We start from the raw sequence: 22,900 nt of genomic DNA on the forward strand, positions 1-22,900 counted from the left end.
CTCCATTGTCTAGCTTATTTCTTTTGAATAAGGCATACCAATCTAGAGCCATCGTCCAGACATAAGTTTCAGTGACATTTCTTCCAGCAAGTCACAGTGATAATTATAAGGTCAAGTCTGCTGCCTTGTATTACAATCTCTATTTCCTCTTGTCTCAGTCACCTACTTTTGCAACCTTTGATGTCTTCCTTGCTTCACCCCCACCCCATCATATACTTATTCAGTTTCCAAGATTTTTCTATTCTACTTTTACAACATACCTTGCATCCAAGCCCTTCTCTCTACTCACATAGTATCTATCTTATTTATCACTCTTATTGCATCTTGCCTAGACTTAGGCAAGTCTACTTATCCAACTAATGAAAACAGACTCCTAATTTGCTTTCTTGCTTCAAGCTTCTTACCTCTCAATCATTTTCCACACAGTTGCCAAAGTGATATGCTGCTACTGTGCTTCTATGCTTCTCCCCTAGCTCTTACCCTAGGATCTGAGTTTTATTTTTTAAAGGCCTTACTATTTTTATTGAAATGGATCAAGTTGGGGGAGGAAGGGTCCTCTCCCCTATGTACTGATCCCCAAAAGATCATCTAGGAGGTGAGACTGGGTGGGGGTGAGGTTGAAGCTGTGGGAAGGAATAGATGAGGGCATGCTCTCATGTCTGGATTCCCTAGTCTCCTTGGATACTCCAGAAAATGCTTTGAGAAAACAGGGGTCTATGACAGGTGCTAACTTAGAAAGAAGGTAGCCCTATTGATTGACTTCCACAAGTAACTGGAAATATACACACAACCCCATCACCATCCCAAACATAGAGATATATTCAAGAGAGCCATATACATTCCTGGGAAATGAACCAACTGGAAGGGACCCTTGAGGTCTGCTTCAATCCATTCTTCATATGAGTAAGCGTCACAATGCATCAGAGGTAGGATTTTGAAACCACGTCTTTGACACTGCCTTTCATGAACTCAGCCTCTCCTCCTTCAGTCTTTTTATACCTTACTCCACAATGGCCTCCTTTGTTGTTTCTTCAAGGTACTCCCATCGCCCCACTCCCTGTCTCTTCAGTCTGCCCTTCATGCCTGGGATGCTCATCTTTGCCTCTGCCTCTTGTCTTCCTTCAAAACCCACCTAAAATCTTCTCCAAGAAGTCCTTCCCAGTTGCCCTTAATTCCAGTGCCTTCTTTCTGTTGACTATTCCCTGTTTTTCCCATGGTTTGCCTGTGGCAGTTTGTATGGGGTGCAGTGGATGGAGTGCTGGAACCGAAATCGAGGAGATTCATCTTCCTGTGTTCACAATTGGCCTCATATACTCAGCAGCTGTGTGACCCTGAACAAGTCACTTGACCCCGTTTGCCTCGGTCTCCTCATCTGTAAAGTGATCTGGAGAAGGCGATGTTAAACCACTCCAGTTTCTTTGCCAAGAAAACCCCAGATGGGGTCATGGAGAGTTAGACAAGTCTGAAATGACCGAACGACAAAGGGTTTGTCTGGACATCGCTGGTTGCAAGTTGTCTCCCCATAGACTGTGAACTCCACCAGAGCAGAAGCATCTTTTGCCTTTCTTTGTATCCTCAGCTCTTAGGACAGGACCTGGCATATAACAGGAGTCTAATAAATGCTTATCCTTAGAGATTATCTAGTGAAAACCCTCTAATTGCACAGAGAAATTGAGATCCAGAGAAGGACTTGACTGTAAACAGTTAAAAGCAGAGACAAGAAGAGTAACAGCAATGTCCCAGATACAACTAGCCCTAAATTCTCCATTTCTCTCCTTCCAAACCCAAGCTGCACTTGCATACACTCCCAGGCAAATGGGAATCAACAAGATCAGATTCACACAAGGACTGAAACATGAACTCACAGGCAATAATACCCAAAGCAGTTTCCCCTAATGACAATAATGTGGGGGTGAAGTTAGGCTGTCCAGGGACCTCCCATTTTTCCAAGCTAATCCACCATTCCACAGATCTTAGCAACTTTTCCAACTTCTTTAAAAATAGGCACACTCTTTTAAAAAATAGTTAAGCTCCCATTGCTGGACTTCTGTAACATTTCCAAACTGTTTCTCATGGGTCTGTGGGACACAGCTGGTGTGGGGAGCTGGACTGAACTGGCCTGAAATTCCCCCAAGTTCTTGGACTATGTACAGCTCTGTTAGGGGTTTGTAAGTTATGTCAATGTAGGTGAAGTTTTCATGATGGAATTGCCTTACAGCTGAGCCAACCCTTTGAAGTTCAGTTTTTGTGGGCTTTTTCTTTTCTTTATTTTGGCAGATTGGGAAGATTTCTTTGAAGGAGTCTATAAGGTTAACTTAACAACTTTATAGGTTGGTTTACTTTTTTCTCTGAGCATCATTTCATGTAATATTACCATTTTAGAAATGGGAGGGATCTTAAGACATCACCAAGTCCAACCCTCATTTTACAGATGAGGATATTGGAGTTGAGAGAGCAAGGTCACACATGTTATAAATGATGTACTCTGGATTTCAACGTGTACTGTACTGGCTCAAAAAATCCAGTAATTCTTCTGCACCAAGGAGAGGTAAATTACTCAACATTCTATGAAAATCAAGTTCTTTCCTATGTGTGTGTGTGGGGGGGGAGGGGGTTGGGTGTGGGGGGAAGGGCAAGAGAGTTGGTTATTCCAGCTATCCAAGTCATTTTGGGGGTAGATCCTATATTTTTGAATTTTCATTCTTCTAAACCATAGCAAGATAGGATGTCCAAGATCACAATGAGACAAGACTTAAAAATGAGATCCTCTCTCTCCAGCCCAAACCAGGTCTTTTTCTTCCATTAAAAACTAGCAGAGCCTTTGGGGCATCTAAGAGCTCCATCCCCAAAATTTTGTAGGAAGGGAAATTGAGGCCCAGAAAGGGAAGAAAATTGTTTAAGGTTACAGAAGTGGTAAATGGGCAACTGAGATTTGAATTGAGATCTGGAATTCAAATCATGAGGATTTCTCCTAAAACCACCTATCTCCTGGCCCAGAAAGAAATTCTTATTTCTGAGTCAGAAGATGGGAAATTTGTTCTGAGCCAAGAGATAAGTGGTTTGTGGGAGGAAACCTCTTGATTTGGATTCTGGATCTCAGTTAAAATCCTGGTTGCCCATTTTGGTTCAGTGTGGAGTAGTGAAGGAGCTAGCACTCTGTTCACTCCTCCATAACTCCTGAAATTTCCATAAGCCCCGATCCTTGTAATGTAAGAAATTGACTATTATGTTAAAATTGTATTTCCAGGCACTTCTGGGTATTTTGTAATTCAGGTAGTTCACATGGCTCAAAACTCTGACCTGACAGGGAGGTTAGACACCCAACCTGAGCTTTTGATAATGAAACTTTACCATACCTAGGTATTTTCAGAGCCCTCCAGGATGGTCTTCAGTGCAGGTTGTAGGGTTAATAGCACATAAGCCCTTTCCTGCCCATTAATAGGCCTATGTGACCACATGTGCTCCTTTTTCCCTCGGAACATGGGCCCAGGTCTAAGGGTGCACAGGTATTTCAATCATGGATGTCTTGCTGCTTTGAGCTCTGGCCCAGTTCACAGCTGTGACACATCCTGAGTCACACAGAGTCCATCAGGTGAAAACTATACATATTCAGGGAGATTTATATTGCCTTGGGGGAGGAACTTGCCTAAGGGGAAGCTTGCTGGAAGGCTTTCATACCTTTTGGCCCTGAGTCAGATGGATTGTGATGCCTTCTGGCTCTGAGCCTATTAGTTGAAAACTATATATACTGGAAGGTTGGTATTTTACTTTGGGGTTCACTCATGGGAAGAATATTTCTTTGTGATAGGTATCTACTACTCTAGACAGGATTCTTTTGTGGATACTCACTTCTTTCTACTTATCTGTTAATTAAAGGAAAATCATTAACCCCTTTAGAGTTGTCTTTCCTTTAGAAAAACATAACAAAGAACCTGTGCTAAACAGCCCACCCTGTGTGCTAGTGTTGCTGCTAACACACAGGTACAGTTAAATTCTCCTTCCTGCCCCCTTCACTTCTTGTTCTGGAAACAGTAATCAAATTAACTCTACCATTCCTGGAAAGGAAGAATCAATCAAATGCCCAATGACTGCATTCACCAACGTTGACTTCCAGTTCAAAATGCCCCTCCCTTGACCGCTAGTCCTTTCTAATGATTATCTTTTCTTGTTAGAATGTAAGTTCCTTAACAGCAGGGATTTTATTGGGTTTGTTTTTTGGATTTGTATCTGTGCCTAGCACAGTGCATGGGTATGTATCAAGTACTTAATATTTTTTTTTAAATTTAACATGGCTCCTATCTACCACTCCAGTTATTTTAGTATTCTGAACTTATGCAAAGGTACTTCTGTCAAGTTTGTACACCCTCCTCACCTGTACCCCTTAGCATCTCTAGCTTCCTTCAGAACAGCTCAGTTATCACCATCTTGACAAGGTAATTCCAGCAATTGTTTGTTCTCTCTCCCTCTTGAAACTATACTACTTAAAGTTTTTTAACTGTCTAGATGATCATCAGAGCAACTCAAAACCTTTAAGGATGCTCTGGAGTTGAAATTTCCCTACTCCCCCTCAAACTCAGGTTTAGGAATACTCATAATACTAATACTTTAGCATAAGGAAAGATGGAGCACACAACAAGACCATAAAGGAAGTTGGTTTTATTGAGGAAACATATAATATGAAGGGCAGTTTGGGAGTGAAGCTGATCACCTGGCTGGAGCCCTGGAAGAAATGGAAATGGAAATTCTCTAACCAGTAAAGCCTAGAAAGTTTTTATAGGTTTGTCTCTGGGTCAAGCAAGACCAGGCATTGGGAGAAGGGAGTAAGGAGCCCTGACCTGTGGGACTGGTGGTGATTCATGCTAGTGGGGTAGAGAGAAGGTAGGGAACACTAGAGCATTTGGTGACTAATTGATACTCAGAGTCTCCTGAAAGAATGGGGCTTTTGGTCATTACTATCTGTCTTATTTGGACAGAGTGCCTCAGGGGTTTTGAGCTTCCCTGGGACTTCTTTATTTTGTAGGATGGAAGGGACTTCTGGGGTTGTTATACCATTCAAGTCACTTAACCTCTCTGAGACTCAGTTTCCTCATCTGTAATCTTTGATTAATAATAGCAATTACTCCACAGAGGACCATTATGAGGATCAAATGAGGTGTAATATACATGAAGCACTTTATAAACCTTAAAAAGCAGTATAAATGTAAGCCATTATTAGCATAAGTCTATTACTCTAGGGTTGGAATCAATGTCATGAATTGAGATAACTATAGAAGCTTTCTCAGTAAAGGGTCACATTTAGTTCTCAGCCAAAGCAGAGCTGAGAAAGGGGGCTGGCTGCTGGAGCAAAGCCAAGCAGAGAGTGCCAAGGAATCCTTCCCTCTTGCCAGAATGGTCTTTGGCTTGGGATCACAGAGATAAGCCAAAGAAAGGCATGGTGGAAACAGCTGATGATGTCTTAGAACACTTAGACCAGTATAGGGAAGAAAAGCAGGAGACAGGAGGCTGGCATGAGTGCTGCCTGAAAGAGAGCCCAGGCTTTATTGAATTTATTGGCAAGGAAGTCAGGGCAGAGGATTTCAAAGGAACAAAAGAAGAACCCAGTCAACAAGACCTTGGGGAAACGTTATATCTGAAAAATGGGCTTCCTATAAGAAAGGGAAGGGCAGAGCCTAGGATCATACAATTATAGAATTAAAAGGGATCTTAGAAATCATTTAGTCCCACTCCCTCCTCCTTCCTCTCCTCTTTATAGATATGGGTATTGAGGCCTATAGAGAGTAAATAACTTGTCTAGATCAAGATACTGAAGTAAAAATAAGGTTTAGCCAATGCATCGATACTAAGACCACTGATTTTAAGTCTTAAGGTAATTCATTTACAGATATAGGCTAAGTGAGAGAGAGATACTATAAAGGGTGTCAGCTGGACAAAGGGTAAATCTCCTCCTTGCTCAGATCCTGTTGGGAAGGCATCAAAGATAAAGTTCCTTTCCTTTGTTCTGATTTGTTTGTTCCATTAATTTTTTTCTGTTCCATAATGATTTTCACTTCTCATTTCTTCTAGTTGAAGTTTCTTTCTTATAATATAGGAACTGTATGCGGGTGATCAGAAATTTCAAGCGGTTTTCCTTATTTCCTGACTGCCTACTTTTCTGTTTTGTTGGAACACCCAAAATGACTTGACAGGAGGTGGTTCCCTGCCAGCACAGGTATACTCCTGAGAAGATGGGGCTTTTGGTCATTATTGTTTCTTATTTGGACAGAGTGCTTCAGGGACCTTCTTTATTTTGTAGGATGTAAGGGGCTACTGGGGTCATTACACCTATTCAAGTCACTTAACCTCTCTGTATCCAGAGATCAAAGCCAGAGTCTGAGTGTTATGCCACACAATGCAAAACAACTGCGGTGTAGTTATCTACACTAAGTCAGGGTTAACCCTGGGCAATGGTGGATAAATCCTCAAAAAATTTTTTCTGAAGAGACAGGGTCATGAGAGTAATGTCCAAGAGGTGAAGGGAAAATCCCCCAAAGAAGTAGCTCTAGCCAGTGGTTTATATCTACCACTCATTTCCTCACTACCCATTCTCTCTAGAATCGTCTTGTAAATCTGGTTTATATTCCCACCTTCTCTATTGAAACTGCTCTCTCATTCACTTGCCACTTCTTTATTAATTAAATCCAACTGCTTTTCCTTTGTAATTTTCTTCTTAGACACTGACTCCTTTCTTGAAAATATCTTGGTTTCTGTAGGATTACTTTGGTTGTCTTCCTTCCTGCCTCTTGGGCAGCTCCTTCCCTGACTCAATTTCCTCCTCCAATTTCCTAACTTTGGGTTTTCCCTGCGGGTTAGCCCTCAGACCTCTGATCTCTTTTACATAAGGTCTCACTAGTGTAGAAGAAATTAAGCACACTTTTGGTGAGCTCATTCATTCTCATAGCTTCAAGTATCACGAAGACTGTAAGATTTATATTCTAGCTTCTGTCCTTTTATCAAAACCTCAGTCCTATCTACTCCTCTAAAACTGGAATACAGAAAAGGATGGCCAGAATGATGAAGGGTTTGGAAACCATGTCATATAGTTAGCATAGAAAAGGAAAGATTTAGGAGGGACAGGGTAGCTAACCTTAAGAGCTGCCATGTGGAAAAAAGATTAGATTTAATCTGCATGATTTGGACAGCTAAATAGAACCAAATGATATAAGATTCAAGAAAATAGACTAGTTCAATGTAAGGAACAATGTTCTACCATTTAGGGCTGTTCATAAGTGGAATGTGCTGCCTCACAAAATAAATTCCCTGTCACCAAAAGTGTTCAAATAAAGGTTGGATGACTCTCTGCCAGGACTGGTATTATGGGGATTCTTGTATATGGTGGGAAGTTGAACCAGATGATCTCTAACATAACTTTCAACTCTACAATTCACCCCTCTTTGGAAATGTCCAGTAGGAGGTTGGAAGACATTTACAAAAACAGGTTAACAGGTCCCCAGTTTACCCAGTTCCTTAGGGTGAGATCCTTGAAGTTACCTTTGATCTTTCACTTTGCTATAGAGCCCATCACCATATTTTAGTATTTTTCCTTTGAAATTCTATCGTATGCTTTTCTATTGTATACTTTTCAGTCCATTCCAATTATAACTATCATTGCTTAGACTCTTCTAAATTCATGCCTGGGTTGCCCAGAACAGTCTACTAGATTCCACGTTCTTCTTTGACCCTCCCCATCCATTCTTGCAATGTGAGATTTCATCAGTAGAGGTCCTCTCTCCACCAATATGGCACAAACAAATCCTTTTACAATTTACATCTTTGTGAGTTCTGTGATAAAAAAAAAAATCACTTAGTGGCCCACTTTCTAGTGATGAGCATTTTCATAGTTAGCTATTTTGGTCTTTAAAAGACAGTCAAACATTTTGTAGAACTTGTATTCACATGCTATAGTATTTTGTGCTCAGTTAAAACGAATCCAGGGTCACTTCATACTTCTGTATGCTATATTATATTGCTAGACCGATTCATATTCAATGACTGCTGTTCCCTACGGTCTCCTCTGACTGGGGCATTTATGGTTCTTCATAATTCAACACCAATCCACATTTTTCTAACTTTCCTACTACTTACCAGCCAACATCCTCCACTCTAGTCAGGAATGTCTCATCAGTCATGAATATGTTAATGTGCACTCTCATGTCTGTGGGAGTCAATACACACACATTTTGGAAACTATGATGAATTTAGCAAATGTCGGCTATTGTTATTCCTTTCCTCTTCACCTAACCAAATCCAATTTATTCTTCATTACTGAGCTCTAGGTTCATGATGTTTTAAGGCAAAAATGACAAATGGGGCAGGCCAAGCCTGGCAGCTTTACTATGCAGAAGGAATCTGGTATGACAGGGCAGATCGGACAGACAAGGGGTTAAATATTTGTGGAAATTACAGGGCTGTAAAGAACGAGTACAGAAAATCAGGTAGGCAACATCCATTCAGAGAAATTGGCTAAGATTTTCTAGAACCTTGGAGATCAGTCAGTTATTACAAGTAACTAGTGGTTCTTATCCTAGGCCAGAGATGATTTGCTTTTTTTGCCTTGTATTATAATGTTTACTCAGTGTGGTCTGCCTTGGGTCCACAAGTATTTGATTGTAGCCAAGAGCTGTTCAGAGTGAACACTGTTCTTGATCAGTGTAGGGGAAGAGGTACTTGAATCAATATATTGGGACCACCTCCCATTCTACTGGGGTGGGGAGATGTTCTCAACTACAGGTTTCTTGGGATTATTATAGCTAAAGGCTATAGCATTATTGTGGAGAATGAACCTGTCTTACAGACTGTCATGATCAGTCTTCTGTCCATACTCCACTCAGTCTATTAGATAACACTTGGTATACCGGATACCTTGGATTTACCTGGATCCCAAGAAAAATGGACACAATAGTCCTATCTTTGGATATCACTGGACGGAGGAAGGAAACAAGCATTTATCAGTCACCTACTATTTGCCAAGCTCTGTGCTAAGCACATTACAAATATCTGTTTGATCCTCCCAACAATCCCAGATGGCAAGTGCTATTCTTATCTCCATTTTTCAGTTGAGGAAGCTGAGGCAGACTCTGAGGTTAAGTGATTTGCCTAGGGTCACATTGCTTAGTTAGCATCTGAGGCTGGATTTGCTCTTCCTGAATCCAGAACCAGTGATCTATCCAGCACACCACCTAGCTGCCAGAGGAAGAACAATTCTGCTTAGGAAGGAATTTTCTGAGAAAGATATGGTATTAGTATTATATTAATAATATTATTAGTATCTTAGTACTTCATGGGGTGGCCAGGTAGCACAGCGAGTAAGAGCACCGGCCCCAGAGTCTCGATGACCTGGGGTCGAATCCGGGCTCAGACACTTAGCACCTACCCAGAAACACCTGGCCTTGTAACCTTGAGCAAGTTACTTAACCCCAATTGCTTAGGGGAGGCCAGGTGGTGCAGTGAGTAAGAGCACTGGCCCCAGAGTCGGGGATGACCTGGGATCGAATCTGGGCTCAGACACTTAGCATCACACCCAGAAATAACTGGCTGTGTAACCTTGAGAAAGTTACTTAACCCCAATTGCTTAAAAAAAAATCTTAGTATTTCAGACTATATTCTCATTCAGTCTTTACTATCATCCCAATAAGTTGGTGTTATTATCCAAATTTTACAAATAAGATTCAAGGAATTAAATGACCTCTCCAAGTTCACATAGCTATTTAGTGTTAGAGGAAGGAATCAAACATAGGTCCTGCTGACTCTAAGAAGACAGTCTTCTGTCATACCACGTTACATGAACCTCAAGCAAATCTGGGAAAGCAAGGTTGAAGACAAAAGAAGAAATCTAGATAATGAAAAAGGGACTGTGTCATTGGTGACTGAGTTTTGCAAAAGTGTGATTGTTCCAGGGGTGCCTGAGATATACTTGGGCCTTGAAGCCTGTGGAGAACAAGAGGCCCTTGTACCTGACACTCTAACCATGACTGATCTGCCTGGTCTTTGTGAGCTTGATTGACCTTCTTGAGTCACTAAGTCAGGTTGTTCTGGATCATGTACTGCCTCAAATAAAAATTGTAGGGTTGGTGAAGGGTTTTGCAAAGTGTAGGGTTCTTGGTGTAGAAGGACCTCTACTGGGCTGAAGCATTAGAGCAATTGGTTTAAGCAGACTCATAAGGCTCAGGAAGGAGAGTCAATGCTCTTGAAGACACTTAGAAGAGCACCTAAAGAAACACTCAACTATAGGGTCCATCCTCTCTCTCAGACTGCTAGCTTGGAGATGAAGTACAGAGAGCAGATAATCCAGTTCCTAAAAGAGCCCAGCAGGGAACACCATGACAATTTGGAAATTGAACAGGGAAGAAATGGCATTTCCCTTACTGCTAGTGTAAACTGTTACTATATTTTAAAAGCATATCAGAGTTTGTAAAACTGTAAGAAGGGATGCTAGGGCAGGGTCACAGTTAATAAGTACCAGAGCCAGGATTTAAACCCAGGGGAGCACTTCAGGAATGACTCATCCATATGAGGACATAGGGAAGTGTGTGGGGGCAAGGAAAGGTGTGAAATATTCATTGGTCTCAAGGGTATGTGTCTGTTATCCCAAAACATGTTGGGTGTGTTCTAGTCAGGAAGAAGAGATATATTCAAATATCTTCTGGTCAGGGAACCATAAAGTCACTGAGTGAATCTCTAAATGCATTATTGACAGTCTTAAAAAGGCAACCAAGACATGGCACGACGTAAAAGCCATTACTTCATATTAGAAAGGTCCATGCCTAATCCCAAATATAGTTTTTCTATTTGTCTCTCTTATGTCTTCCAAATGGAATGCAGGTTCCTCATGGATCCAGTTTCAGTGTGATTTAGTGTTAAAAAGCACAGTTCTTGAAGTTCTTGGTTTGACTCCATATAATAGCACTTACTCTGTGGCTCTGGTTAAGTCGCCAATTCTCCGAACCTCAGTTTCCTTATCTGGAAAATGGAGATACTAGTACTTGTACTACCTACCTTGCAGAGCTTTGTAAACTTTATTTGTAAACTTTGTAAAACCCTTATTACTTTGATTATAAATCACTGATTCCTTTATAAACATCTAAAAATCACTGGCATGAGGGGAAGTAAATACTTATTTTTAATGATACATTGAATGAGTTCTTCACCTTTCTGAGAGGGAGAGGGAGGGAACATGAGAGTCCTCTGCTATGGGAGGAGAGGGCAGACCCAGATCCTAACATATGATTTAGTCCCCACTCTTTAAGAATATATACTGTAATTACGGAAACAAAACCAACACAATATAAGACGATGAACAATTGTCCTCAAGGAACTGTTGGAACCAAGTCAATAAAATCCAATCCTCTATTTCTGCAAAAATCAGGTTTCCCTTCCAAGAGCTCCAACTTTTTTTTTTTTTTAACTATGGCTCCCCCTGTCTCTCATAAGTGAGACTTTTACCTTAACTTGTTAGGAACCAGGCCTTTGTGGCATTTCATAGTCTTTGTTATGGTCTTACCATCTGACCATCTCCACCCCACCAGAAGCTTGCACTCTGAGAGGATGAGTCTTTTATTTTGCCAGGAATTGGGCTTCTATGACACTTCCTACAGTCTCCTTGACACATCCCTGGTGCCCTCTCTCCCTCTTTCCCTGCTCTTTCAATACTCTTATGTTTTGTCTTCCCCCATTAGCATGTGAATTCCTTAAGGGCAGAGTGTCTTTTTTACTTGTATTTGCATCTTCATTTAGTCCTTAGTATAGTGACCAGCATATTTTTGTTCAGTTGTCAGTCATGTCCCCATGACCTCATGTGTCCCATATCACCTGTGACTCTTAATGACCCCATTTAGGGTTTTATTGGCAGAGATACTGGAGTGGTTTGCCATTTCCTTCTCCATCTCCTTTTACAGCTTGAGGAAACTGAGGCAAGCAGGGTTAAGTGACTTGTCCAGGGTCACACAATTGGTCAGTGCCTGAGACTAGATTTGAACCCGGGAAGATGTCTTCCTAATTCCTGGCCTGGCACTCTATCTACTTTGCCACCCAGCTGCCCCCAGTAAGGGCTTAAATGTTTCATCTATCTATGATCAACACATGTTGGCTTGGCATTCCTATTTTCAACAAGCAGAAAAAAATGGCAGAAAGCAAATAGCTTCAGCACTAGGATTAGAGGTAACTTGAAGTATCATCTGTTCCTGAGCAGCCCTCTTATTTATTCTCTCTGCTCTCCTACACTATGGACTTTGCCCAATTCTTTCCTTCTTTAGCTGACTTTCTTGGACTTAACCTTTTGCCTGAAATGCAGAATCTGCCTTCTTCTTTTAGCTCTGTCTGCTACTCTGACACTTTATTTCAGTTTGCCTGACCCCTAGCATTTGCCAGACCTTATCTATTTTGTTAGACTCCCTGTTCTGATTCCTTCCCCCATCCAGTGCAGTTAACACAAAATGGAGATTAGTCATTTACAGGAAGCTTCCCAGAAATAACTCATTTTACATTGTGATTTGGAGATTACTTACTGATGAAGATTATGTTGCCAGGAAGCAACTACCCTAAAATGTAACTAATGAAAGATAAGTTTTGTCATGAGATTTTTAATGGCAGAAGCATCTGGTGTGCCTAGTAAGGAATATTAAAAAAAGAGAGAGTTAGAACCTCTTTGACCTCCAAAACTGTATCCTTAAATGCTTTTTTAGACATCACAAACTGGATGTTTAGCAGACATCTTAAACTCGATATGTCTAAAACTGAACTCATCTTTCTCCCCTTCTATACTTCCTATGACCATCGAGGGCAACACCATCCTCTGAGTCACTCAGGCATGGAGAATCTAGGGGTCATAACTAACTCCTTACTACCTTTCACCCCCACATCCAATCTGTTGCCAAGATCTATCGATTTTACTTTTACAACATCTCTCCTCCTCTGATACTGCCACTACCCTGGTGTAACTTCATACCTGAACCACCTCAATAATTTACTGGAGATGTGGGGGAGAGGGCTTCTTGCCTTAGGTCTCTCCCTCCTCTAATACATCCTCCATTCAACAACCAAATTTTCTTTAAAGTACAGGTCCGACTAGGTCACTTCCCACCTCAAACTTCAGTGATTCCCTATCACCTTCAAAATCATATACAAAGAGGTAGCGAGGTGGTCCAGTGAATAGAGAGCCAGCCCTGGAGTCAGGAGGACCTGAGTTCAAATCTGGCCTCAGACAATTAACACTTATTAGCTGTGTGACCTTGGGCAAGTCACTTAATCCCAATTGCCCTTCAAAAAGCAAAAAAAAAAATCATATACAAAATCCACTGTTTGGCATTCAAAGCCCTTTATGATCTCCCTTCCTGTCTTCTTATACCTTATACCTCTCTTCCCCTTTCTTTTTGATCCCGTCACTGGCTTCCTTGCTATTCCCCAAACAAGTCACTCCTTTTCCTGGGCTAGCTGTCTCCCAAGTCTGGAATGCTCTCCCTTATCGCTGCCTCCTGGTTTCCCTGGATTTCTTCAAGTCTTAGCTAAAATCTCACCTTCTACAGGAAAACCTTTTCCAATCCTTCTGAATTCTAGTGCATTCTCTCTTATTATTTCCTATTTATCCTGTACATCATTTGTACATATTTGTTTGCGTGCTGTCTCCCCTGTTAATGTCTTTTGCCTTTCTTCGCATGCCTAACACTTAGCACAATGCTTGGCACATAGTAGGCACTTAACAAGTACTTATTTTACTGTATCAATGAGCACTGAACAAGGGAGAGGGTAATCTGGTTCCAAATGGCAAATACCAGTTCTTTAGCTAGAAACACTTCTAACTTGTGGCACAGTAATATTCCAAGCTATGTACCAATATCTTTTTGGCAACATCCATTTAATTTACTCACAAAGTAAATTTATCCTCCATAACTTAGCTTTCAAGTGAGCTTACCCACCTGAGCAGATGACTTGAAATCGGTTTCCCAGCTAGGCATATCATATCCTCCATTATAAAATAATAAATTACCATTATGGTTTCTTTGTTTGTGATTTTGGTTAATATGAATACAACCCAAGGACCTAAATGAAATGGATAAACATCTCGTTCCTGGACTTTTAAGCCTGAAGATCAGCTCCCAAGTGGTGATGACCCCATCAAGGCTCAACTATACAGGGAAGAACTGACATAAGTGGTCAACTGGCTTTACCCCTAATTAGAAAATCCAAGTACAGGAAAAAATAAAAAATAAAGGATTTTCAGTTGAAGCAGAAGTGTCATTTAGAACATGAGAAAAAAAGTGACAAGACAGATAAAAAAACAGAATACAAATAGCTTCCATAATGCTTTCAAATCTGTAGTCATTACTATTTAGCATCTCTCTTATTTCTGGTTGTTCCATTGTAGTACAAGTTATGACCCTTATTCTCTCCAATTCCTACAGGGTCATGATCGTGCTTCAGTTTTAGGCAGAGATTGAAAAAAGACGTAGCTAATCACAGCAAATTCTACTGTAGAGCTCACTGTTCCTAATCTATAACTTTTTTTTTCCCTAGATAACTATGTATTTTAAAAGTCGTTGATATTATCTCATGTTTGAGGTTAGTATTTTCCTACATTTTGAAGGTAGATAAAATTTGGGGTTCATACTTGAGCCTTATGGACTGCCTTGTATCAACTGAATGAATCATATTCTCTACACTACAGTCAGAAGGCCCTAATTGGGGTTAAGCAACTTGCCCATGGTCACACAACTAATAAGTGTAAAGTGTCTGAGGTTGGATTTGAACTCAGGTCCTCCTGACTCCAGGGTGGGTGCTCTATTCACTGCGCCACCTAGCCACCCCACGAAGGCCCTAATTTCTAATTACATTTGATTCAGCTTCTGTTCTTCAGGCTCAATTTATATCTGTAGAACAATAATCATTTCCCTAATACAACAGAAGAGAAAACTGAGGAGAAAAGCCTAAACATATCCATGCATGAGAGAGAGAATTCCAGTTTTTGATTTTTTTGACGTAGTGAATGAGCTCAGTTCCTGACTGGTGCACACTTTACAAAGCCCTCTAAATCCTGGCCAGCTCCTGCCTCTTTTTGCTTTACTCTGAGCTACTTTGTCCTCTGGTGGCAGTGGATAGAGCATTGGGCCTGGAGTCCAGAAGACTCATCTTTCTGAGTTCAATCTGGTCTCAGATACTTACTGGCTGTGTGACCCTGGGCAAGTCACTTAACCTTGTTTGCCTCTGTTTTCTCATCTGTAAAATGAGTTGGAGAAGGAAAAGGCAAGTCACTCTAGTGTCTTTGTCAAGAAAACCCCAAATGGGGTCACAGAGTTGGACGTGACTAAAAAACAAAACAACCTTGTCTCTCCCCTCTCTAACTATTTTCTAGTTCTAGAACCATGATGAAGTCACTACTGATTTTGTTATTAGAAAAGGGATATCAGTTGATTCCATTTTTGCTTTATTCACCATATCAATAACTTTTCAAATCAAAATTACCTCCCCTGCTATATATGTTCTCCCCTCTATTAAAATGTAAGCTCCCTGAGAACAGAGCCTATTTTTACTTTCATAAGTTTATCCCTAACACATATCACTGAGCTTGGCACATGGTGAATGCTTTTTAGCTAATTAATTCACTTATTCCACTAGTGGTAATTTTCACCAGTCTAGCTATAGCTATTACTGAGTTGTTTTTAAAAGTCATGTCCAACTCTTTCGTGAAGAGTGAAATCCGTGAAGCTAGTGAACTGAATATAAATATTTAATTTCTTGCACATTACAGATTATCTCTAAGTGGGCAGTTAGATGGCACTGTGGATAGAATACTGCACTTGGAATCAGGAAATCATCTTATTGAATTAAAATCTGGCATCAGACACTTACTAGCTATGTGACCCCGGGCAAGTCACTTAACCCTGTTTGTCTCAGTTTCCTCATCTTTAAAATGAGCTGGAGAAGGAAATGGCAAAACAACTCCAGTATCCTTACCAAGAAAACCCCCAAAATGAGGTTATGAAGAGCTGAACACAACTGAAAAACAACCCACAATGATAAGAATAAGAATATTAGTGTATGGGGAACCTCTTGGCTATGTGTTGATCTCAGTTGACTTACAGAAAAATTTCTTAAACATTTCACCTGTTAAAATCAACAAGCACAAACAACATCATAGCTCTGAGAGAGAGTCTCTATTTTAAGATGTAAGTCCTAGTATTCTGTGTCAGGGACATTCTTCCCTTTGAAGACAACCTTCAAAGGCTTTGGGTCAGGTCAAGATTTTAGAGATTTTAGGTGCACATTAAGTCCTAGATGAAAGGAAGAGACTTTGAGTATCTCAGATTAGCAAAGTAGCTGGAAGATAAAGAATACAGATGGTCTCTCTCTTTGGTTCATTTCCTCTGTTTGATTTTTAGTCAACCTTTCTCTTCGGCATTCTTTCTTTTCTTCCCTTTTATTCTCTATCCTCACCAAATTCTAGACCCTATTCTTTTCTTCACATTTTCCTCCTTGACTTGGTCTTTTTCTGCCTCCCTCTTTCTTTCATCATCTTTTTCTCTCACATCCTTAACTGGTTAGAATATGGAACTGAAGCCTATTTTAAAAGGCCATTATCTTTATCGAATAGTTTTATGTTCCTAGTTCTAAATCTAAAAAGTGAATGAACTAAGCAATTTCTATTTCTCTTTCTCTATCAGAAAATTAAGTTGCTTTGTACTTGGGTATGGCCTCAACTGAGTTTCTGTGGAATCAGTGTCCCTGAGGGAATAAAAGGTCCCTTCCCTACCCTCTGTGCTATAATAATGCATTTCAGAGAAGCAAAACAACTCCCTCTGGAGTAGATCTCAAGAATAACATTAGATGGAGGATTCTTAGCAGGAAAACTGGTTAGACAACAAATTAAAATTAGCTTTCATTAGGTAGCAAATTCTACCAGTGAAGCTGGGGCAGCCAGAAAAATCTGATCAATTCTGTGGAATGACACAGACAAATCTAAGGTTATGAAAAGTAATCATTTTTATACATATACTTGTCCTTAGAAAAGTGTTCAGATTTAAGATTCCCCCTACCTTCTGCCTTCTCCCCATCAAACACATGAAGGCTTTTTCAAGCAGATATAAAGTCACTCCAGCAACAAAGGAGAGCAGGGTATGTCTCATACAGTTATTTGGTGACTATGAGTTCAAAATCACATCTACAGATGATCATGCATAATAAAACACATATATACATACATGACAAATGTAGACTTGTGAACACAAACTGAACAAGCTTAGGTTTCTTATAAAAAACATGCTTTACCAGGTGAAAGCTGGAAAGCTTTCACTTGGAATTGTAAAAAGCTCTGGGATCCATTTTAGGTCATAGCATAAGAGCTTTGGAGAAAAGCTAAGTCCTTTATGTAAATCCAATTTAACCCAGTTGAGTTATGGATGAGGAGTAGGAATGGAGTATGCCAACTGGAAGGGAGAGGGATAGTCATGCAAAAAGAGCCAGGGTCAGATGGTGGTTGCAATGACATCCACTTACTGCCTGCTTTTGCTCTTCTTCCTATAGGTGTTGACCATGGGAAAAAAAGAGGCAAAGGGAGAAAAAGAACAAATTAATAGCAATTCTGAAAGGTAGTCCATTCACATAAACATTTGGCAGAAGTGACTGGAAGAATCAGGCACATCAGAAAGTAAAATTCTCTGAGAGCAGTAGGAAGGTAAATCAAGCAGCAGTTTTTCCTGCCTTACCAAATGAATCGAGGAAGGGACTGAAGAGATCATTAGTTCAAATCCCTCATTTTATAGGTGAGGAAACAAAGGCCTACAAATATTCAATAACTTGCCCAATGTTGCAAAGTTGATTACTGGCAAAAACTAAGAATGGAACCTAGGTCTCTTCCCACTACATGACGCTGCTTCTAAGGCAAGATGGATTTTGATATCACTTTCTAAGTATTTTATCTCAATTGCCAAACCATCTTTGATTACAATTTCTTTGCTATAATTTGTTGACTCCTGTACCTAAGTCTGAATGTCTTACCCTGCCTTCTGTTTATTAATTCTATACTTACCCCAGGGCCCAACTAAGACCTGTCTTCTCCAATAACCTTTCCTTGACTAAAGTTCAATCCCTCAGTCCAGCTAATACCAGGGATGGGATATGTTGCTGTGCTTAAATAGTCAACCAGCTGGTCTTGGTGGAGATTCAGTACTCTCCACACCAATGCAGTAGCAACTTAACCTGAAGCATCATCTAAGTGAGTTGTCTGGAGGTACTGAGAGGTCAAGTGATTTGACAAGGGCCATGTAATACATATCAGAGGTAAGATTTGAACTCGCGTTCTAATCACTCCAAGGCTAGAATTCTCATTGACTATGCTAGACTGCCCCTCTAATAATTTGAAATTCATATAACAATTTTGAGGTTTTTGAAGTTCTTTACACTTACCTTATTTTATTCTCAAAATTAATACTGTTTTAAAAAATTATTGGTATAATTTTGTTGATGAGGAGACTGAGGTTCAGGGGGTTAAGTGACTTGCCCAAGGTCACACAATCAGTAAATGTGGGGTTTAAACTCAGGTTTTTCCACACTTCAAGTACAATCCTCTTATTGTTTCCTTGACAGGATGGAATAAGTTATGGGTATAGAAGAAATAACTGAGAAATACACAGTCTGGAAGCTAAATGGTCTTAATCCAAGGGATAAGGCTTGCTCTGAGTCATGCACCCAAAGGTTTCTAGGTGAGAGTGTAACTAAGATTACAGGAAACTGAATGCATAGTAATAACCTTAACTTGGAGGAAGCCAGGCAAAGGTGGTATTAATAACTAGCTTCTAATGAAAAGAATGAGAATTTGAGGACTCATCTTTTCAACTTTCGGTATCCCTAGCTCCATTTGAAGGAGGAATTAGGACCAGTGAGATGTTTTGCAATTGGCAGGGAGCAAGGTCTTTTCCTGAGACTGAAGAATGGGGATTTCCATACCCTCAAAGGTCGAGAGGTCATTGCAGTTGGAAAATATTTTTCTTCCATGCAACCACACAATACTGTGGGGATATTTTATCACTTCCTTCAAAATATGGGCTATAAGGGGAGTCATCTAACCTATTTCCAAATAATTTCATTTTCCAGACCTTGTCAAGCTCAGCTCTCATGTATGGATTGGAATTGGACATAGGGGAATGCAATGATAGGCTGAAACTACTCCTGAGGATAGAGGACAGAATATAATTCTCCAGAGCTATTCTTTGGGTTCCTTCCTACTTGCATCCTCAGAACTACTCTTGTTTGGATCCTAAATAACAAGCCCTGCTGGGTCAGCAGAATATCGAACTAATATTCAGTGTACCAAAAGTTTTATACTTTCACTAGTAGGTGAAATGACTACAGTTTTCACGACTGACAAACATGAAGCCACGACCTAAAATTCAAGAGGGTATATATGTGTGGGGAGGCCAGGTAGCACAGCGAGTAAGAGCACCGGCTCCAGTATTGAGAAGACCTGGAGATCGAATCCCGGGCTCAGACACTTAGCACCCACCCAGAAACACCTGGCCGTGTAACCTTGAGCAAGTTACTTAACCCTGATTGCTTTAAAAAAAAAAAAAAAAGAGGGTATATATGTGAATGGCGTGAAATAGTGGAGGTGTTTAGAGATAAAACTTCTATTGTACATGAAAAAGTCTCATGGGCAATCTCTGTAATTTTTTTTCAAGGAAGCTGCAATTCAGACTCACCAAATCTATCTTTCTCAGCACAGGCAGTAATATTCTTACTCACCAAGAGTTCTACTTAGACTTTCTTTGTTAGCAATTAGTCTTTAGGGTCAATAAAAACAGGATTACAGTAACAGAAGGAGGTCACTTAAACATAGCAGGGATAGTAACACCTTCTTTGTAAATTCAAATCAGGAATTACTTAAAATTGTCTGAAAACACTTGAAAATGTCTTTGCCACTTTTAATTAGTGTTGTGTTAAACACCCAGAAGCGGCTGCACTGCTAACGTGGTTGTTTATACAGTCTATTTCAATATAACAGGTACAGAGTTTGGCTGTTGAGTCACATTAGATATAATGATCTGCATTTCTAGTCCTTGTGACATCATTCCCTACTCTCACCTCCTTTTTCTTTGAATGTGGTGAAGAGATGTTAATCCTTCCATTTGATCATATGCCCTTCCATCTTCTCTGGCAGATTACCTTGACGATTATTCCTTTCAATTTAAATCTCTTCCTATTTACTGGATCATTCCCTGCTGCCTTGCAAACATGTGACTACTTCATAGTTTCTATTTGGGGGGGGGGGGTTGAGAGGGATATTGGGGCATTTTTTTTGCAAACAAATAAAGACTGTCTTGTATTGGATATCATTAATTTGAGTGCTTGCATGGCAGCTATTGAGACCTAGATGGGATCTATATTTCAAACTTTACAGGGAAACCTAGGTGAAGGCACGACAAACAAAAGAAATCATAAAAAAAAAAAACAGACATAATTTCCTGGGGCATTTGCCCTGCCCTACCCTTCCCACAATGACTGAACTTAGTTGATGTAAGTATAGAATTTGGGTTGTAGGTCACACACAAAAGTTATACTTGTATTTGCTATTTGTTAGTGTGCGTTTTATATATCTTACCCCTTTACCTCCAATTAGAATGTAAGTTCCTAGAGGGCATGGACTGTTTCATTTTTGTCTTAGTATTCTCAGGGCCTTGTATGTAATGGTGCTTAATACACATTTCATCGAATTGCACTGAATTAAATACAAGCAGACTACACATCCAAAAAAGGTAAACTATGCCTGAGAAATGAAAATCTGGATTCTTCAGAGGTGATTTTTATTACACTAGGGGACAATTTTTTCCCATGTGGGAGAACATCTATAAAATTATAATGGAAATCAGGAGAGGAAATGACATTACATACTCTTGGAACAGGAAGAAATCTAATCCAAATTTCTTCATGTTCTAGATGAGGAAATTGAGGCCCAAAGAGTTTAAAGTTATTTATGGTCATGTAGCTAGTTAGTATAGATGAAAGCCAGTATGTACTTCTCTTAGTCCACTAAAGAAACAAGATTTGCAAACTATTAAAAGGATAAAAATTTCTTTTTGCATCTAATATGTACCAAATGATTTTATGACCTGTTTCTATGTTGCCTCTGCAGATCATAGGAAAGGGTTAAAATCTGATTCTACACCTAGACTTTCCCTTCCTTCTAACAGGGAGTTTTTTCCCCTTCTTTAATTATACCCTTTCAGATTTCAGAGGAAGAGTTGTAGTCTGAGTTCTTGGCACCTGAACTATTCCAAATGGTGGTATTTAAAATAATCGTGGTTGTGCTTACAGAGCATTCAGGAGGGTACATGTGGACCTGTGACTGAGAGGTGGTAACTTAAGGTAGAACAACCAAATGAACTAAAAGTACCTACAAGAGGTTACCCAGTTGGAGATTAGGATAAATCATTTCTCCCAGAATATAAAAAAAAATTCACTAGAGGTCACATGAGCATTTGTGTTTGAATAATACTGAGAACAACTCTAACTGCTCAATAGGGAGAGAGTGGGTAGATTTGACCACAATCTTCTGCCCTCAGAGAGTACTAGTGCTGAGACCACATGAAGCTGTCATGAAGCAAGGCTTTCAAAGTCACTCATGGCTCCAAATTCTGACATGAGTCAAATACATTTGCAGGTCTATGTTCCACACACTGTGATACTTTAGACTGGTTAAAGCACAGTCTCTCTGCCTGACAACCAACTGGGGACCTTGGGTTGGGCCTTGAGCCTTGTCTGAAAGGGGCCATTGTGTATGCTTTAAACAAGACATACTATTTTTGAGATGACATTTTAGTGCTCTCTTCAGGGAAGTCCTTGGAGGTGGGGAAGCAGGACTGTCTTCATTTTACCAATGAAATATTCAAAGGACAGCCAAACAAGCTAAGGGTATAAATGAAAGATGCTTTGAGATTACTGCCATACCCCCTGGTGATTATTTCACTCCAGGGCCTGATACTCACTGTATAATTCAGGGTATCTGATATATAGGTTGCCCAGTATAACTGAAGGAGTACTACACTTGGATCCAGAATAGGTAGGGCCAGATTCAAATCCTGCCTCTGATAATTGCTAGCTACATGACCATGGATAAGTCCCTTAGCCTGGGCCTTCAATTTCCTCCTACGTAAGACAAGGATAACAACAGCCATGATGTTCACTTCCTAGGAGTGCTGTGAGGCTCAAATGAGATAATGTAAACCTTAAAGTGCTATGGAAATGATAGTTATTGATATAAACTCCTTGAGAGCAGAAACCACATTTAGGGCAATCCCTTGTGGATATATTTGGTATTTAATAAATTTTTTTGAAGATAAATACATTCCTCATATAAATTTTTATGGTCATGTAGGCCCAGAATCAGAAAAATAAATAAATCTGGGCCAAAAGAAACCAGGCCTTACCCAAAGGAAATGTATAATAAAAATTTAAAGTATAACTCCCAGCATTACAATTGCATTTTTTCAGTTTCCTCAGGCTAACCAGAGTCAGAGTTTACAATGGTAGGCAAGTGTCTGATATGGAAAATTTACATCTTGATCTTCCTACTGTCCTTGCTATTACTTTGTTATTATTCAGTCATTTCAGTCCTGTCTGACTCTGTGACCTTTTTGGAGTTTTCTTGGCAAAGATACTGGAGAGATTTGCTATTTCCTTCTCCAGTTCATTATATAGATGAGGAAACTGAGGTAAACAGGATTAAATGACTTGTCCAAGGCCACACAGCTAGTAAGCATATGAGGCTAGATCTGTACTCAGGAAGATTAGTCTTCCTGACCCTAGGTCTGGCACTTTCCTCTTTGCCATCTAGCTACCCATTAAAATTATACCTTTCCTTTAAATTCTAACTTATCTCCTC

General features: G+C 40.0%; 1 protein-coding gene and 1 long non-coding RNA gene across 12 annotated transcripts in view; one reads left to right on the forward strand and one right to left on the reverse strand.

Annotated features, from left to right (window-relative positions):
* The window catches only part of LOC138149102 (uncharacterized), a 258,992-nt gene that overhangs the window by 93,597 nt on the left and 142,495 nt on the right, over positions 1-22,900 (forward strand). The gene's annotated exons all lie outside the window — the stretch shown is intronic.
* DTNB (dystrobrevin beta) overlaps positions 1-22,900 on the reverse strand; it is a 375,244-nt gene that overhangs the window by 62,170 nt on the left and 290,174 nt on the right. For 8 of the 11 annotated variants that reach the window (XM_069071996.1, XM_069072001.1, XM_069072003.1 and 5 more), the window contains one exon: positions 17,521-17,541. The exons of the other annotated variants lie outside the window; for them this stretch is intronic. In XM_069071996.1, coding sequence (XP_068928097.1) covers positions 17,521-17,541 — 21 coding nt within the window. The remainder of the gene's footprint in view (positions 1-17,520; positions 17,542-22,900) is intronic. 11 annotated transcript variants of the gene reach the window in all.

The sequence above is a fragment of the Petaurus breviceps genome, unplaced genomic scaffold (assembly GCF_028583685.1).
Source record: "Petaurus breviceps papuanus isolate PSGF00001 unplaced genomic scaffold, PetGlider_PUasm1.0 90845, whole genome shotgun sequence".
NCBI classification, from domain to species: Eukaryota; Metazoa; Chordata; class Mammalia; order Diprotodontia; family Petauridae; genus Petaurus; species Petaurus breviceps.